The 16,253-nt window shown below is 43.4% G+C and overlaps 1 protein-coding gene across 5 annotated transcripts in view; it reads right to left on the reverse strand.

Annotated features, from left to right (window-relative positions):
• TOX4 (TOX high mobility group box family member 4) overlaps positions 1–16,253 on the reverse strand; it is a 583,240-nt gene that overhangs the window by 360,895 nt on the left and 206,092 nt on the right. For all 5 annotated transcript variants that reach the window (XM_069633904.1, XM_069633902.1, XM_069633901.1 and 2 more), the window contains one exon: positions 1,770–2,012. In XM_069633904.1, the coding sequence (XP_069490005.1) occupies positions 1,770–2,012 (243 nt within the window). The remainder of the gene's footprint in view (positions 1–1,769; positions 2,013–16,253) is intronic.

Raw genomic sequence — 16,253 nt, forward strand, 5'->3', positions numbered from 1 at the left:
GCCAAGTAAGGACATCAGGCAGGATATGATATGATAGGTTATTTATAACGCGCTTAATACCCAGAGGTTTCTAAGCGCGGACCCAGGGATCGAACCCATGTTGCTCCGTGTCATCTTGCTTCCAAGGCAAGCACGTTGCCGTTGAGCTATCCTCCTGGACTATAGAGGTTTGGAAAAGACCCTAACAAGGTGTTGAGGATCGGAGAGAGAGAGAATAGGAGCCCCGGCTAAGAGAAGACTCTCCAATGAGTGCAACAGTAAAGGGCTGAAGGCAAAGCACCCTAAAGGGATTCTGGAGGCAATGCAGAGGAGCTAAGAAACCCTTGAAACAAAAAGGACCCAAAGCAAGGTTTAAGCAGGCAAGGCAGAAGAAACAGAAGGCCAGGAAGAAGGTGCCAGGGAAGCGAAGCACAGTCAAACAGAGCATTGAGCACCCGTGAGAAGATGAGTCTGACTTTTATGGAGTGCCCCTGTGCATTGTCCTGGTAACGGGCCATGATGTCATGACGCCATACGACATGTTCCCAATGGAAGAAAGAAGTGCAGGCGTAATGGCAGAGACCGTGGCAGGACGCTGTTGTGGTATCCAATGTTTCGGAGCCTAGAAAGGAACACTGCGCCGACCCCGGGGAAAGCAGCACCATTGTCTGTACAGGCACAAGCATGTAGCAGATAAGGCATAGCATGGCATGTCAGAGCACTGCGCGTGACAGCTGTCCAGCAACTTATCACATAGGGCATGACCAGAAAAGAATATTCAAACCACATAACAAAAAGTAGCAATCTTGCTGTGAAGAAAAATATTCTTTAAAAAAAATGGTACCAATTCATCATACATGTTGTCCAACACTGGTGAAGATTTGATTTCCTTGCATCTAATCCATGTCCTAATTATACTTTGTGGCAGAACACCTTCAGATAATCCATTAGTACCCCAACCAACCTATCAGTTTGATGTTTAGGGTACGATAAGAGGGTTGTGAGCAATTTCTTGGAATATCACCTTGAAATCACCCATTAACCACCAACTGGACACGTGTAGCATGACGTACACAATTCCGTCTCAGTATAATTCGAAAAGTGGGTAAAGCCATTAAATCTCCCACTGACCTACCATTATAGCAATGGAAGCCTAGATCAATAAAATCAAGTTACTAACTTTTGGGTGCTTTTATCATATTTATAGGTATGTGTGGGTGAATCACATCAGGGGTATACAAATCCACATATTAGTCTTTCTGCAATGCCTTGTATAAAAAAAATGTGTTTGAGTTTGCAAGCGAGTTATCCTAGCAGGCAAGACATGAACACGTTTGCAGGAATGCCCCCATGTTTGGGAAAAAAGTGGTAATGGATTAATTTACTGTCTTTATGCACCATGACGTGCCTTATTGCAGTAAAAATCGCTTTACAGCAAATGCCAATAAGGGAAATGGGGGGCGCTGGAACACAAAGGGGTAGTGCAGCCGTAAATAGCCGTACAGAAACATACCAAGTAAACAATATTTTTAAATTAACTCACATGGGGCAGCACCAGACGGAGAACTAAAGAAAGGAGGGCGGGAGGTGGTTTGGAAAGTAAAACTCTGGGCCAACAACTGGATGGAAGACTATGCCTATCAAAAACTGCAAACAAGGTGACATGAACCAAGCATCCAGACATCATACATTCAGAAAATGACACACCAACATCAGCATAGAGGATCTGCTGTTCTGCCCCGGATCTTTACACACCACCATATTTTAGGATCAAAACACATCCAACTCACCATGGAGAGCCCGCTGCTGAGGAGGGAGCTACCCTGCTCCATCACCCCGTGGCCCAGGCCAATGGGCATGTCCAATGCCTGCACACCATACTGGGAGGAGAAGCTTCCGTCCGGGGGAGACGATGGGTCCCCAAGGTCATCAAAGTGGCCTACAACATCCGAGGCAGCCAGTGTAGGATCCGAATCCAGAGAAATGGGGGGAATTTCAAACTCTTCATCACCCAGGTTTGGCGTGTGGAAGGTCTAAAATACAAGATATGAAAAAATCAATCTGGGTCTACATTCATACATATGCAATCAGAAAAAATAAAATATACAATAGCCGCAAATCAGTAAACAAATGTTGAGCATTAACAGTAGAGCAAAGGTTGCCTTTTGAAGCTATGTGTGAGAGAGATAGGCTTCTGAGGAAATTGACAGCAATACAAAGGGTTGTCCATTCTGCCATTCTAAATAGCATTCCATTTAAAACCTTGCTGGAGGCTATATGACTGTATCAAATTGATAGTGGGAGATCAATGGAGTGCTCATTTACATTAAATATGCAGTGTCAGAAACAGACTACTAAATGGTGCCAGTAACAGCATATTGAAAACAAAGGCGGTTTACAAATATGTACTCGCCACTGGCATGTAAGGGACTTTATCTATGTGGACAGTTGGCAACCCAACTGCTCAGCCTCCGTTAGGACAGTTTTTCTAAAGTCCAACTAAGGGCTTAATTAAACCATAGCTGAGGCAGTAGAAAACTGAACTCTTAGTATAAGGCTGTACTACCTGAGAACATCTGGTAGCATAGACAGAGCAGCCAGGCTTATCTTGTGAGGGAGAGATGGCTGTAGATAAGCATATAGAAATTGTAGCATACATATGATTCAAAGAACACATATATATACCATGTATTGTAAAAATAATAGTTTATTTAAATACAAGTAGGCCAAGATAAATCTTGGGAAAGGTAGAGTGCTATAACATTTCATATAAACACAATCATAAAAATCAATTTGATACTTATGGGATACAAACCAAAGTATTACCTTATTAAGAATAGCAATATGTAGTTGAAGGCGAGTCAAACCTAAAGATACACATTCAGAATGACATGAAGCTATTCTTGAGGAGTAAAACTGTTATGAAGATGGCTGGCACAGACAGTTAAGTGATATTGAAGTTTTAATTAGTATTTAACACAGGAAGAAGACCCCCAACATGTAGAGACTCCTCTCCTTCAGCTCTTTCTCCAACTGACAACATTAGAACACTTAGATAACCCCAACCAGGAACACTGTCATCAACATTCCATGACATCATACTTGGGACTCAGCACACAGGAGAGAAACACAGTGGAGGGCATTCTCCACTTACATCTTATGAGTCACTACAACACATCTCCCCTTTTTTTTTTTTAACTTCACTTATATAATCTAACATCCGATCACCCTAAACAACTTAAGGGTGTCATGTAGACTACCACAATAACTCACATAAATTGGTCCAGTTCTCGACACACATACTATCTATGCCCTCTCTTGACTGCAGCAATTCTGTCTTTATTCCACACTTACCCTCCAGTCACACGTACGGCCCCTTTCATGACCGCTACAACTCTGACTGGATCCGAATAAAGAGACTCTCCTTTCCTCTTCACAATTCCCTTCTTGATCCTAACCCAATCTCCACACTGTACGCGCAACTCTTTCTTACCTCTCTTCAGGTTCTCACGCGCCACCCATTCAGACTTCTTCCTCACCAATGACTTTCTTACTTCATCAATAACCAGATCTGTTTCCCTACTCCTGCCCAGCCACGGCGGACACGCCATGGAATATGGTTTCCTGCCTCTCATAAGCTCAAACGGACACAGACCTGTCGTAGAATGAGGCGCCATCCTTAGGGCCCAGATCCTATTCTGTATCACAGCCAACTTATCCAACCCGCACTCTTCCCCCATGCGAATACTCTCCATCACACACCTATTAATCCTTTCAACTACACCGTTGGATTCTGGATGATATAATGAAGTCCTTTTGTGAGACACTCCACATTTCCTTAAATAGCTGGTGAAGTTCCCCCCTACAAATTGGGGACCATTGTCCGTCAACAAACTCTCCGGCAGACCTTCATTTGAAAATATCTCCTGCAAAGTCTTTATCATGCTTTCTCCTGTTACATCTCTCACAATTTTAAAATTCACCCACCTGGAGAACAGATCCACCACCAGTACTATGAATTTTCCACGTCCATACCCCAATTCCACAGGACCAAGGATATCCATGGCGAGATCACTCCATATCCTGGACGGAAGACCCACGTCCACAAACGGTGCTTCTTAGCTACAGATCCCTTCCCACTCCTGACACAAAATTGACAATTTTCTAAACAATTTTCTATTTCCCTGTCAAAACCCGGCCACCAATAGTCTTCCCTCAATACACCTTTGGTTTTGGTAACTCCTATGTGACCACTGTGTGCCAACTCTATCACTCTCTTCCTCAATCCAACCGGAACCACAGCCCTTCCCCATCTGAACAATACCCCACCGATGACCGACAATTCATCCTTCACTTCCCAATACGGCCTCGCGCCTTCCGCTATTTCCACTTTCTTTGGCCATGTGGCAGAAACAACATACGGAACTATTTTATTTATGTTCTCATCACTCCTCATCCCTTCCAACCACTCCTGTTTGGACACTATACCATCTGTGTTGACAAACACTAATTCCATTTCTTCATCTTCCACAACACCAGAATCAATTACTCTCACCCTTGACAGATTGTCAGCCAATACGTTGTCCTTCCCGGGAATGACCTCCATCTTGAAACAATGCGTTTGCATTCTGGTGACCCATCCTGCCACCCTGCGGGAAATCTTATCAAGGCCCTTGTTCTCAAATATGGCTTTAAGCGGCTTGTGATCAGTCCGAATTACGAACTCTATACCCCACATGAAGTTTTTGAATCGTTCCACTGCCCAGAAACATGCCAACGCCTCCTTCTCGAGAACAGAATACCTCACTTCCGCTCCCTTGACGCATGAGCTATCACCTCCTCAGACCCATCGTCTTGTTTCTGGGATAAAACCGCACCTAATCCACATTCACTGGCATCCACTGTGATGATGGATGGCTTTCTTGTGTCAAAGCAACCTAAGGGTTGGGCTAAGTTTATCTCTTCTTTTATACCATTGAATTCCGCCTCGCACTGACTATTCCACACAAACTCAGCACCTTTCCTCAGAATCTTTCTCATCTCATGCACTTTGTCAGCATAACTTACCACAAATTTCTGATAAAACTCCGTCATTCCCAAAAAGGAGCGTAATTCACTCTTATCAATCGGTCTTTCTATCCTCTTTATGGCATTCACCATTTCTTCCTTGGGTCTGATACCATTTCCCGACACTTCATGTCCCAAATAGTCCACTTTTGTCACAGCAAATTTGCATTTCTCTTCCTTAAGTGTGATCCCTCTTTCCTCGAATATCTTCAACACCTTACACAAATTCCTGTCATGCTCCTCCAATGTCACTCCACTCACCAACACATCATCCTGAAAACAGAAAACACCCTTCACCCCCTTCAACAAGCGATCCATAATTTTCTGGAACACTGAGGAAGCGGATGCTAACCCGAAGGGCATCCTCCTGAATTGAAACACACCTTCATGTGTCACAAACGGCGTGACTTTCCTACATCCCTCCTCCAACTCCACCTGATGATAGGCTGACGTCATATCCAGTTTAGAGAAGTACTTCCCTCCACCCACCATGGTTAACAATTCACCCATGTTGGGTAGTGGGTGCCTGTCCACCAATACACACTTATTTAACTCGCGCATATCAACGCACAGCCTCAGATCCCCTGAACTTTTCTTCACAATGACGACCGGGGAAACCCACTCGACCCCTCCTGCTCTTTCAATCACACCTGATTTAATAAGTTTCTCCAACTCCTTCTTTACTCTGTCCCTTAACACAAAAGGGACGGGCCTGAGTTTCGCCACGTTCGGAACACTGCCTCTCCAACAATATCTGATGCTGAAATCCCTTCACTCTTCCCAATGTCTCGTCAAATTCCTTCCCATGCTCTCTCACATACTTGCTATATGTCGAACACACTTCTGCTACTTGTAAAACTTGATCAGGATGGTTGGGATCTAATCTGATTCCCAAATTCTTTTGCTCTCTCCATCCTAGCAAAGATTGGCCCTTCTTTGTCACATACACTTTCCCTTCACAGCATCGTCCTTTAAATTCAAACTTACTCCAGACATACCCCAACAAATCAATCTTTTCTTGGTTGTACCCCCCTGGACTTATATCTGGCACCGATAATGTCGACACCGCCCCTTTCATTTCCTCCTCAAATGCGCTTTTGGATATCAAAGTGATCTTCGACCCCGAATCAGCCATCATCGACACCTTGCATCCATTCACGGTCACAACAGTATATGGGCGCTCACAATCATCCGGGATATCATCCCTTCCAACAACATTGACAGTGTTCACAATGACATTTTGCAAAGTCATTACGGTGTCATCTTCTGATGACCTCCCTTCTTCCTCTTCATTCACGTATAGGACTTTCCTTTGATTCATTTGGCTAAACTGATAGTTCTTGCAGCACGTCCCAAAGTGTCCTCTCCTTTTGCACTTATTGCAGATCGCCTTCCGCCCTGGACACACCACTGAAGAAGCAAAATGAGTCGCACTGGCGCACCTATAGCACAATCTCTCATCCTTTTTATCTTCTCTTTGCGTTGGCTCTTGATTTCTTCTTTCTTCTACATTGCTCCTCTCCTTCTGTTTGTTTCTTCCCTTCCTCTTGTTCTTCCCTTCATTCACCTTCAATACTTCCGGCTTGGCTTCTTTAGTATCTCCTCCTTCAGCCTTCGATAGCTTGGCAACACATGCCAGCGAATGTTCTACACGTTTGGCTAAGTCCAATACCTCGTCCAAGTTCGGCTCGTCCTTCAGCCACAGTTCCTCGCGTATCTTATTTGACCGACAATGCGTCATGAATTGATCGCGAATGTGCTTGTCAAAACTTCCTTGAAACTTACACGTTAGAGCCAGATGAGGGCAGTTACATATTCTTCAACAGACTCCCCATGGGCTTGTATGCGCATGCGGAAATTGTAACGTTCCAAGATCGTGTTTCTTTTTGGGTTGAAATGTTTGTCTAGTCTCATCAAAGCTGACTCGAAATCATTCAATTCATCCCCGCTTCCATCACTTGCAAAATGAGGGAGAGTCTCAAAAATTCTTTGGCCTTCATAACCCAAAAAATGAAGCAATAACGCTAATTTCCTTTCACTGGAATATGCCGTTCCCCCGGCTGCCTTCATATAATGCATAAAGCCCTTGCGCCATTGGGGCCAAGCAATTTTTGCCGCCCCTGGCGTGGGCATAAATATGGGTGGTCCAGATATGCCAGGTAAAGCTGCCATGTCTTCAGTCCTGTGCTCTTGTTGGAAAAGAGATAAAAACACAAATATGTTGAGTTGTCACAACAGGATTTTTGTTTTTGATACTGGGATGACTTTGCTGTCACTGGAGCCCCTTTTTGCTGGTACAGTTCAGTTTCCACCCTCTCAAATGACTTGCAGTAGCACTGTACCCACAACAGTGCTGTATCAGTTGTAATTGGCTCTCTATTACATGTATTACGGTAAAAGCGTTGCTCCCTCCTGATGCAACCTGTCCTTCTATTATGAGGAACACGGTAATTCGGCTCGAACAGTGTTCCTTCCTGCTTGAAGCAAATAAAAAAAAACCCGTGGGGATGGCCTGTGCAGTAATCCGCGGCGGCGAGATACAAAATGTGCACTTACTTGGCAGCGGCCGCAGGGGTATGATGGCCGCTCAACGCCAGGGACCAGCGGAGCAACCTCCCCCCCCGCGCTGATGGCGCCTGTCCAGCACGTCTCCAGACGACACTTACAAGGGTAGGCGGCCGCTCAACACACGGAAGGTGCGGAGCAGCCCACGGCGACCCGCGGCTCCTGCTGGCTGGGACCGCCGCTTTTATTCACATGGGCTCTGGGGCAGTACCGATCGTCCCTCTGCGGGCCACTCCACGCCGATGGAGCTCGACGGTCGTCCTGTCATCCGCACTGGGAGGCCGCTCAACGCACAGATGATGCGGAGCAGCCCACGGCGAACCGCGGCTCCTGCTGACTAGGGTGGGACCGCCGCTCCTCTTCGCCTGGCCTCTGGGTCACTCAGCGGCCTTCAGGAGCAAAACAGGTACGGCTGGCTGCTGGAGGTCTCCTTTCGCCTGTCCGCTGTGGCCACCTCATCCCATCCTCGTCGCCATTGTTATGAAGATGGCTGGCACAGACAGGTAAGTGATATTGAAGTTTTAATTAGTATTTAACACAGGAAGAAGACCCCCAACATGTAGAGACTCCTCTCCTTCAGCTCTTTCTCCAACTGACAACATTAGAACACTTAGATAACCCCAACCAGGAACACTGTCATCAACATTCCATGACATCATACTTGGGACTCCGCACAAAGGAGAGAAACACAGTGGAGGGCATTCTCCACTTACATCTTATGAGTCACTACAACATAGACAGAGCAGCCAGGCTTATCTTGTGAGGGAGAGATGGCTGTAGATAAGCATATAGAAATTGTAGCATACATATGATTCAAAGAACACATATATATACAATGTATTGTAAAAATAATAGTTTATTTAAATACAAGTAGGCCAAGATAAATCTTGGGAAAGGTAGAGTGCTATAACATTTCATATAAACACAATCATAAAAATCAATTTGATACTTATGGGATACAAACCAAAGTATTACCTTATTAAGAATAGCAATATGTACTTAAAGGCGAGTCAAACCTAAAGATACACATTCAGAATGACATGAAGCTATTCTTGGGGAGTAAAACCACCAGACTTTTAGAATACCATATGTAACTCAAGGGTAGTAGACCCTATGGGTCATAACCTATTGTTATTCAGTTACAGAATCACTTAATTAGACCAACACAGTTACAAGTCTATCTTGCAACATATGTAACTTTCTTCTGTTAAGAATGGATAGTTACACTACCACCATTACTTTTAAGAACACAGTTCACAGCTAGTAAAGTAACTCATACTTTTAGAGGGTTTATTAAGATACTCCAGGATAGGGATGAACACAGTAACTAGTTTAGAAGTGCACTAAAGCAATTCAGGGAGAGCACAACCCAGTTACAGTTTTAAAAGAGCAGCAACTATTCAAGGTCAGTATAAGCTACTGATAACTTCAACACTATCCAACAGTAATATCAGACTTTTCAGAAGTGTAGGAAACAATTATAATTTCACCAAGTACTCTGGCAGAATTAAGATAGGCAATCAGATGTTCATGGTAAGTAAGAATATACTTTTCAGAGGGGCAGGATGCAACTGTAAGACAAGTAATCACTCCAAGACTGTTTTAGATATGCACTAAGCAGATCAGGGGAAGCAAAACCCAATGGTACATTTTAAGAATAACAGTAAGTTATTCAATGTAGGTAAACCTTACTGGTAAGCTTTTACTATAATTCCTTTTCAGAATAATAAACCGTACCAACACAATTACTTTTAGAAACACTATTCAAAGAAAGTACATCAACTTGTATACTTTTTAAAGGAGCAACCAGCGACTTAAAAGTATTAACTTAAGGACACTTTGTAACATTCTATTACAGAGATACAGTTAGAACATTAACTTCTTTACAAGCAAGTACTTTTCACACTATATTTTCATGACAGACGCCTCATCTTTTTAAGTACTTCCCTATTCGAGGGCATGAGTTATCTGAGAGGCAGAAGAGGGACCATAGTAGTCTAGGAGCCAGCTGTAGGCAAGTAGGATAGGGTTCAGCTGCAGGAAATTCAGAGATCCATAGGATCTCTCTTCAAACAAGTAAGCTTCAGAGTTAGTGAAAAGTGATCAGGAACTTCACAGAAGGCTCCTTATAGGCGTTCTAGTGTTGGGCCTGGGAGAACTGTACGGGCAAACTCCCAAACACACAAATCACCCACTCCGCCTCACAGGATCGACACAGGACTTAAGTATTACGCAAGCCAACATAGTACCTCAGCTAAGAAGAGCTTGGAGTTGGTAGTCTTGGTGAGGCAGCAGCACAGGACCCGGTCCCTGGATTATTGGTCTGGTTACTGAAGAAACGGACATTGAAGTGAAACTGGCAGCAGCAGTCGACAGGAGAGGCTTCCAACAAAGGAATCTTCAAAGCTTCTAATGGCTCTGCAGATTTGGTGCCCTACAGGTACCAGATGAACGACAAATATCGCTGGTCGGATTCACTTCACACTCTCGGTTCTGCACTCCGGTGAGGGGACTTCAGGGATTCGAATTGTGTCCCTGGAGGTCCAGCAGGAGCCCACCAAAGTTTTGGCAGGAATCAGGCTTTGGAAGACCATGCACCACAGACTGGCTCAGGGTCCCTGGGTATTGGCGGTTTGCAGCCTAGGAAGGTCGCAGCTCGTTGAGGGATGGCTCAAAATGCAGGTCTTCGAGACAAGTGGGTCTCATCAGCCTCTTGGTAGGAATCGTTTTCGGGAACCCCAGGTCCATTGGAAGGAAGGGTTAAAACAGGCTCTGGTTACAAAGCAGGCTCTCCGGTCGCTGGAATTTGTTTACAGCCATCTTTTCTTCATCTTCCTCTTCGGATTTGGTTCCAGCAGTCAACTTGTCCGCAGCTTCCAGGATCGTATTATTTATAAGGAACTACAGTACAACTTCGGCAAACTATCCCTGCAGTTTACAGAAAGTGGCAGTTGGCTGGACAATCAGGACAGCCAGCTCCCCAGTAGGGACTGGTTCCTGTCAGGCAAGCTGGAAGACAAAGGGACACAGAGTTTTTGACTCCTCCCTCGCTTCCTGCCTTTACAGACACTCTGGAGCCTCAGTGGGAAACAAGATCCTGATGAAGACAACTTCAACAAGGACTACCCCACCTAGGAAGAGCGAACAAACATACTTAAAATGGCAAAAAAAAGAGGGATCCTACCATTCTAGGAGAATGGTGACCCTCATGTGCATTTGCGCAGCTGATTGGACAACCTGTGAGTAATATTGACTAAAAATCATTAAGGTAAAACCACTGCCACCAAAGTTAGCTTGCCAAATGTTACCAGGTAAGTGACAAAGGGGATATGTTGCATCATCTCCCTAGCACTCCACATAAGGTGGGGTGTGCTGGCTCACTAGAAAACATTTTAAGGGGATGGAAAATCCCCCTTTACTCCTGGGACAGTAGTTCAGCCAAGACATGTTAAGAGGAATTAAAAAGGGAAGCCCAAAGGGCCAACCCAGCCTAAGTCCAAAGGTTATAGGAAACTATAAATCCATACACACATTATGGAGAAATATAAAAAGGTCACCCATAAAAAAAGTAAAAGACTAGGCGAGAGGGGGAAAAAGTTTCAGACTCACCTAGGAACACGGAAAAAATGATCAAGTCCAGCAAAATGTTCTGGGGTTGACACAGGTAAGGAAGCTTTACCATAATTATGAAAATCTTACCCAACAACCTCCACACATACATCCTACGCATGCTGGTCCCTCAGAGCACTGCAGGCAGCCAATAGTGGAGCCAATAGCTCTATTCAAAGTCCTTACTTTTATGGTGTCTGGAGGTGCTGGGGTAAATGCAGGAGACCATAATGTCTCTGAGAAAGGGGCTGGCCAGGCCTGCAGTGTGGTTCCAAGTGATTTGGCCAATGCCACACACACAAAGCAACCACCGTTGCTTAAGCATACTCTTGAGGTGGACGTCTGGGCACGGCTATGGTACGTGATCCAAATTAGCATGCTGGCCACAAAGGAAAAGCAATAGACATGGGTGAGCCTCCTATCTTGTGTTGTAGGAAATGCAAATGGAAAGACAAACTGCTTAACCTTTGTCAGGAGTCTGGTGCTGGGAGGGGTGGTATGGCTGTGTGCAACCATTCCAGGAACAGATCGATAAGTGTTACTGGGTCTACCATACTGGGTGGTAGACTGCATTAACCAATAGTCTTCTATCTATAACTACAGGCCTTCTTTGAAGGGTGCACATGAAGCCAGTGTGCCTACATATTTTGTTAAAATTTGATTAGCAAAGGTAGTTTTGCCCTTGGTAGGTTTCAAAGTAGATGAACAGTGTACTGAGTGGGATGAAAATGTTACATGGAGCTGGGGAGAGAGGGACAGAGTTGCAGTAAAGATTTTGAATTGGAGTACTGTACTCCTGTTTTTTTAAGGTTTGGAGTAAAATAATGTTTTAAGCAGTACAAAAGTAATTCCCATTCGATAAGGGGGGTATTTTCTTTTTTAGGAGAGTCAAAATATATATTTGTCTCTAAAATAATTATCTTTTTATAATCAATACCACCTAATAATCCTTGCATACTCAAAGAATCATTTTGATGTTTTGAGTGCCTCTTTACATTAACTAGTAATAATACAAGAGCTCCTTTCCTATTGCATTGTTCGGCTTGTACCGCTGATCTCAACTTAACCTTGGCGATGTTGGCGGCTTGCAGGAATGGGCTCCCATGTGTCAGTTGATTATTTTTTTTTGATAATGTGTTATCTTAATCTCAGTAACTTAATAAACAACACCATTGTCGTTAAGTATATGGAAGCATTTGCACAACTTGAGAAAAGTAAAAAAATTGGTATTTTGGGTAAATTTCAATCAGTATATCTGACGTGGAGTGCTCGGTACCATCTGAATCCAGTACACCGTGGGGACCAACATTTTAATGTTGAAGTGTGTGACTACACTAGGCTATGAAAGCAAGATCACTGAATTAGCAACAAAATCCCATATTGATGTTTTCTGTCAATTTCGATCTGAGCGTGTTTTGAAACCTAAATATATCTGTGCATAACCCAGCCCAAAAACTCTTCGCTATTATTTGTTGATGAAGTTCAATAATAGTGAAGCACTAGAAACAAAAAGGTGTACAGTTAGGCCTACCCAAACCAATGCTTATGTGCCACTTATGCAGCAATGAGGTAGTGGAGTCCCTGGAACATTTGATTATTCAATGTGAGATGCTTTTGGAATTGAGATTAAAATATCTTAAGTCATATGATAAGACAGATATTAGTAATCTTTCCAATTTATGGCCACATTTTATGAATGCTAATGATTGTAATTGGATGTTATGGGATTGTTTTACCTACGTATTACAGATATTTATAAATGTTTTTAGTATGTGAAATGTGCTTATATGAATTTATGCCTGTGTATGTTGAAATTGTATTATGAAATGTTTAGGATGGACCATGGAGACTTTAATTGTGTAATGTGTAACCACTGACAAAAGTCGATATTGCAATTGTTGCTTAGCTATTGCAGTGTATTGAGGAGCACTGAGGATTCATAGAATATGCATAGTAACTCTGATTTGTAAGCGTCTGATAGTGTATGGAAATAATGTAAGATTTATGTTGTCACTGTAATGTGTTTAATGTTTGTATATACAAAGCCTATAAGGCTATTAAGTATATTAATAAAAACAGTAAACAATTATTTTTTGTTGGGAGCATTTTGGTCCATTGTAAGGGAGTAAAAGTAGCTAGATTGTCACCTCTCTGTAAAGCTTTTGGGATTGGGGGAAATGTGAAGACTACAGCATAGCTTAACGCTGCAAGCTTCTGTAGATCTAAATTTGAGCAGCTAGAGAAAATAGGAAATTGAGGCAGAGGGATTGGCACAGGATTAAATAAATTGGTCGAATGAGGGAGTTTATATTTGAGCCTAGGTTTATACTCAAGTTCGGGACATTTTTCTTCTATGCAATTTTCCCTCAATTGATTTCAATCGAGCCCACAAGATATCCATCTATATTGTGGTATCCTGGCTACTTTTCGGATGAAGCATTTTCAGCCTCAATGCCTACTCAAGTCACTTGTTTTGGGGGCACTAGTCAGCCTAAGGCTGATGGTGCAGGCAGATAGTTTCTGCTATTTGAATTTCCCAATGTTTTTACTTGCCAACGCAAGCCACCTTTCTTGTGGATTATTACAGGGACAAACTTTATTTTTGCCTGGCAACATTTCTTCCCTTGTGTTGTGCGCCTAGGACAGGCTGGTGGCAGTGAGCCATGTTTTACATCTTTGTCAGTGCACTACTGTGCACCATCTTTGTTTGAATACATGAATGCCAATTATGCTGCCATATACATAAAAACTGCTTCTCGTGTTTCAGGACCTGCTCTTTTGCCATCTTGCTTTTTGGCTATCTTCCAATTCCTCAGGCTGGAAACACCCAAACAAGAGCATGCACTTCCCAGGATCCAGCGTTGAATTCACAGCCAATGCGGTTTCCGACAGGAACTGTGGGCGAAACTGGGATTGGGATTTTTGGTCCAAATCCAATTTTCTTTCAGACAGTGTCTCTTGCTTGTCAGATGTGAAGTAGCTGGTTGTCCATGATAAGACCGTCACTATCTGTTTCAATGGCAGAGGTCTTGAGCAGCCACAGCATGGATTTTGGATAAGGGGAGAGGAGTCAATCGAGAGGCTGCCCACTGGAGCCACAAATCCAAAGAGGCCAGTGTTGGGAAGACAAGGATGACTGAAGGAAAAGCAATCAGTTGTGTCAGAGTCAATCAATAGGGATTCTCTGCTTCATCTCCAGCAAACGGTTAGTGTCTTCCTTCCCCAGACTGGTGTGCCTAACCAGTCTGGTGTCCTGAAACATCGTACTGCTTTCGGAGCTGTCCCTGGATCCTCCTGTGCAGGGGGATACTTCCTAAATGCCTTCCTGGGTAATGTGGCAGACATAGGAGACCGACAAGAGGTCTTGTTTGCAACAATTATCTGGTTTTATTAAAAGAAAATTAGGTCTGTTCTGTACCCAACTCTAAAGCGATGGATTGACTATTCCATTGAATAAAGTAGCAAACAGTGCTGGTCAGAATGTTTGTACAGTACAAAACCGTCCCTCTCTCCAAACCAATATAGTCTGCCCCTACTACTAATACTGAAAAACTAACATAAGGATGACCAACAAGGTCTCAAAGGGATGCCCTTTATGTTTGGTAATGGTAACATGTTTATGACCCCCCACCAAAATGTTCTGTGGAAATATACATTAAATGAACACCAGTTCTCTTTTCTCTGTCAAAATGTTACAAGACACTCCAGCGAAATCCCAAACAACCTCTGTGTGTGCGTTAAGTTGCAGGCAATAGCTTGCGGTCAACATAGCATGCACAAATACCAGCAGGTGGTGACCTGCTCCATGAGCTCAGCCGAAGGAAATAAAAAAAATAAAAAAAACACAAACACATTTTAGCCTCCCCCGGCATGTCTATTTGTATTTCACTATAATTACTCACCAAACTTTCGTTCACCCTGTCAGTGAGTTACCTTTCAAGGACCCCGTGTTATTAACATGCCATATTAACGCAGCTGAAAAAAACATATTTAAGGAGCTAATGAATGCAAGTAAAGCAGAGAGCACTAGCGAATCATATGTTAACGCCTATCTCCGCTTAAGTGCTTTGGTGTTGCAAATAAAAGTATCTATGTGACTATCTTTTTCTGTGAAGGTGTCTTATTCTTGGTTTATATTCCAGGCGGAAGAACCGAGGGGCTCACAGCTTTACAATAAATTTGCACCATTTTTTTTTTTTTTTTTTTAAACAAATGGCACCCCAGATTGATCTTGTCGGCTAAATCCAGACGACTATATGTACCACGGTTGAGAAAAAGCGGCAGATGACAAGTTACCATGGAGCGCACTGCATGATTTGGACTGTGTTTTCCTGCAGCCACAGTCCAAGTCACATCTCCCCAGATTTCCTGATGCATCGATTTATCCTCACCAAGGTACTCGCCTGGAATTGCTTTAGACACACCGGCACAGACTGGACTGAGGGGCCCTGTCCTGTCGATTCTTGCACTCCCCACACCGCCATAAGGAGTCTGTGCATTGCTGTGGGTAATCAGTTGCTTTTTGCCTATTTTGTAGGAATTGAAATGTGTACGCATTGTAGAGGAAGATTAGGCAGAGTGGACCTTCCCACTATAAGAGATAAGCAAAGCATAGCCCACCTTTTTAATTCTAAAAAATTAATCTTGTGTTTGGTGTCACAGATAGCACTTTAATCACGAGAATATAACACTATTCAAAGGCCTTCTACAAGCAGGATGTGTTATTGGTGCAGGGCTGTTTGCAAGTGGTCGCGCTGGGAATTCCCTTTTCTCCTGCCCGTTCGAGTGGGAGAAATATAAATTCCTGGCACTTGCACTCAGCCCTGCACTAAAGCCACTAAAGTTCACAATTTAAAAAAGATTTAGAATGCTTTCTGCCAGCAGGATGTGTTAAAATTGCAGGGCTGTGTGCATTTGGTGGCCGAAATATTAGTCCCAGAGCCCTTTGCTAGCACACAGCTCTGCACTGATAAAGCCCGCAGAAAGCTAAATCATTTGTTCTTTCCTGTTCACTCGCTGTACACATAACAAAA

Source organism: Ambystoma mexicanum, chromosome 13 (assembly GCF_040938575.1).
Source record: "Ambystoma mexicanum isolate Mex_15411 chromosome 13, UKY_AmexF1_1, whole genome shotgun sequence".
NCBI lineage: Eukaryota > Metazoa > Chordata > Amphibia > Caudata > Ambystomatidae > Ambystoma > Ambystoma mexicanum.